The sequence below is a fragment of the Cucurbita pepo genome, chromosome LG20 (genome assembly GCF_002806865.2).
Source record: "Cucurbita pepo subsp. pepo cultivar mu-cu-16 chromosome LG20, ASM280686v2, whole genome shotgun sequence".
NCBI lineage: Eukaryota > Viridiplantae > Streptophyta > Magnoliopsida > Cucurbitales > Cucurbitaceae > Cucurbita > Cucurbita pepo.
The window spans coordinates 2,404,827-2,407,210 of NC_036657.1; the positions used below are offsets into that span (position 1 = coordinate 2,404,827).

Genomic DNA, 2,384 nt, shown 5'->3' on the forward strand with positions numbered 1-2,384 from the left:
AAAGAACTATATAACTAATTTAACCGTAAAATTAACTCAACGAAATATTTTAATTTCTAATTAATTACAGTTAATACATATAATAAGGTTTTATTTCTATTCCTTTTGTTACATTTCTATTCCTTTTCCCATCATTCACATATTTTACCCTCAAAATTATTATTATTTTTGTTATATTTTGTGGAATTTCATATTTTAATTTAAAATTTTAGGTTAATTGAGAGTTGAGATTTTTTTCATTTTTATTTAAAATTATGANAAAAAAAAAAAAAAAAAAAAAAAGGAAAGGTAATTGAATAATTCTATAATTATATAAAATGAAATTGAAACCAATATTTTGTGAGATTTTATTTAAGATATTTGAATGAATAAAAAATAGGTCAGATAAATATATTTTTCATTATTATTTTTTTTAAGGTTTTTATAATTTATAAGTAAATTCACTAAATCCTCCCAATAATTATTGAAATTTAAAGACTAAACGGTCATAAATATAAATATTATATTATATAATAACAAGAAAAAATTAAGATAATTTAGATATATGTTCGTAATAAAGTTTATTTTTTTCTTATGATTTAAAGTATAGTATGGTGGTCCAAAATTTAATTTGGAAGAGAATTTGATTATTTGAGATGGAAAAGAAATTTGAATTTTAATATTGATGGACCTTGAAGTTTGACTTTTAATATATTGCCTCACTTTTGACTCCCTCCTAACTCTTCTCTAATTTTGACCATTTCCTTATATCATTATAACGGTTTTTATACCCTAAATACTCACCCCTATACCAACTCAATAATAATAATAATAAATCACAACAAAGTATATATATTAACCCTAATGTTAAATATTAATTTATGTATCAATTCATTAAAACAAACTACCTTAAAGAATGTGGGATCTTTAAGGTAGTTTGTTTTAATGAATATATATGTATCAAAGTATATATATATATATGTATGTATCAAAGGCTCCTATGAAAACTAATTTTCTTATATATTTTTATTTATATAGATAATTCTATAATAGTTCATTATATAGAATTTATATCTAATAAATCAATTATTTTTTTATTAATATATCAAAATTAGCCTCACTTGGAGCAGTTCAGTTCATTTTAAAATCAATGTGGGATCTTGTAACGACCCAGATTCACCGTTAGTCTTGAATTGTGTCGTTTTAAAGATGTTTTCGAAACACGTAAGTCCATGGCTGTGTTTTAAGATAAAAGTTATGTTTTATGAAATTTAAATTGAGTCTTCCTCATTCAATGTTTATGGTACGTATACAGTAGCGACCTTAAATTAAAAATTTCGGGTCGTTACATATCTTTTAATCCACCACATTAGGGGCAAGCGAGCCTCAATCCCATCGCTAATAGATATTATCAATTTTGACTCGTTACATATCGCTATCAATTTCACAATTCTAAAAAAAAATGTACAATCCATTGTCTCTCAAACATTTCCACCAAGAAAGTTATCAAAGAATTTGAACAATTTTTTATTAAATGACAGTAAGAACAATACAATTGAATCTCTGAAAGTTGTGTTAATCGAAATCCCTATTCCACAAAGAATTAAAAAAGAAAAAAAAATTGAGTGTATATTGAAATTAATCAAATTTGAGTATGCATGCATTTACATGGCTTAATTTCCCGGCATCTCTACCGCTTCTCCGGCGACCAGATTATCAATGACGGCGGTTGAAGCTTTTCTGAGCAGCTCTGACCAATCCCTAACAAGATAATCACACAACATGAGTGCTTTTGGGTACAAATTACGCCACGATTTTATTGAGAAATAATTACCCGTTAATGGAGTCGAAGGTGAGTCCAACGGTGTATTTGGCTTCTCCAAGTGCCCAATTGAACCTCTCCATCTCTTTTTCGGGACAGTTTCGGTTAAATTCGACACGAAGCTCAGACGGCCGAACGTCGACGAATATCGGTATGATCTTCTTTTTATTCTCGACCATTAAAGCAAGTTCATGCAAACAAAAATAAGACTGACAATAACGCGGCGAAAACACCGCAATTCCCACCTTACAACTCCTAATACTTTCCTCAATCTCCCCAAAAAGTTTGTCTCCTGGTTTCATGTTGGCGCTGTCTAAGAATGGGCGGAGCCCTATTCTAGTAAAATGGTCATAGAGCAAGCCAGCGATGCTCCGTCGGGTGTCGACACCACGGTAGTTTATGAACACGTCGCACCGCTGCGACATGGATCGGACGTGGTTGCGACGAGTGAGGATTGTGGAGGGGATTAGATGGTTTATGGGGAGAGATGAAAAATAACGTTGCATGGCTTGGTTGAAGGGTTTGGTTTGTTAGGAATGAAGAATTGTGGTGTTTATTTATATATATGGAGATAGAAAATGGC

The 2,384-nt window shown here is 30.0% G+C and overlaps 1 protein-coding gene across 1 annotated transcript; it reads right to left on the reverse strand.

Annotated features, from left to right (window-relative positions):
* Positions 1 to 1,652: 1,652 nt before the first annotated feature.
* On the reverse strand, positions 1,653 to 2,226 carry LOC111783523 (TMV resistance protein N-like). Its single transcript, XM_023664451.1, has 2 exons — positions 1,814 to 2,226; positions 1,653 to 1,740 (listed from the first exon to the last, which is right to left on the reverse strand). The coding sequence occupies exons 1-2, from the start codon at positions 2,224 to 2,226 to the stop codon at positions 1,653 to 1,655; spliced, it is 501 nt and encodes a 166-aa protein (XP_023520219.1).
* Between the last annotated feature and the right edge of the window lie 158 nt (positions 2,227 to 2,384).

Coding starts and splice junctions, on each gene's coding strand:
- LOC111783523 (XM_023664451.1), bottom strand. CDS start 2,226: ATGTCGCAGCGGTGCGACGTGTTCATAAACTACCGTGGTGTCGACACC. Junction 1,741..1,813: donor ACCTTCGACTCCATTAACGG/GTAATTATTTCT, acceptor TTATCTTGTTAG/GGATTGGTCAGAGCTGCTCA.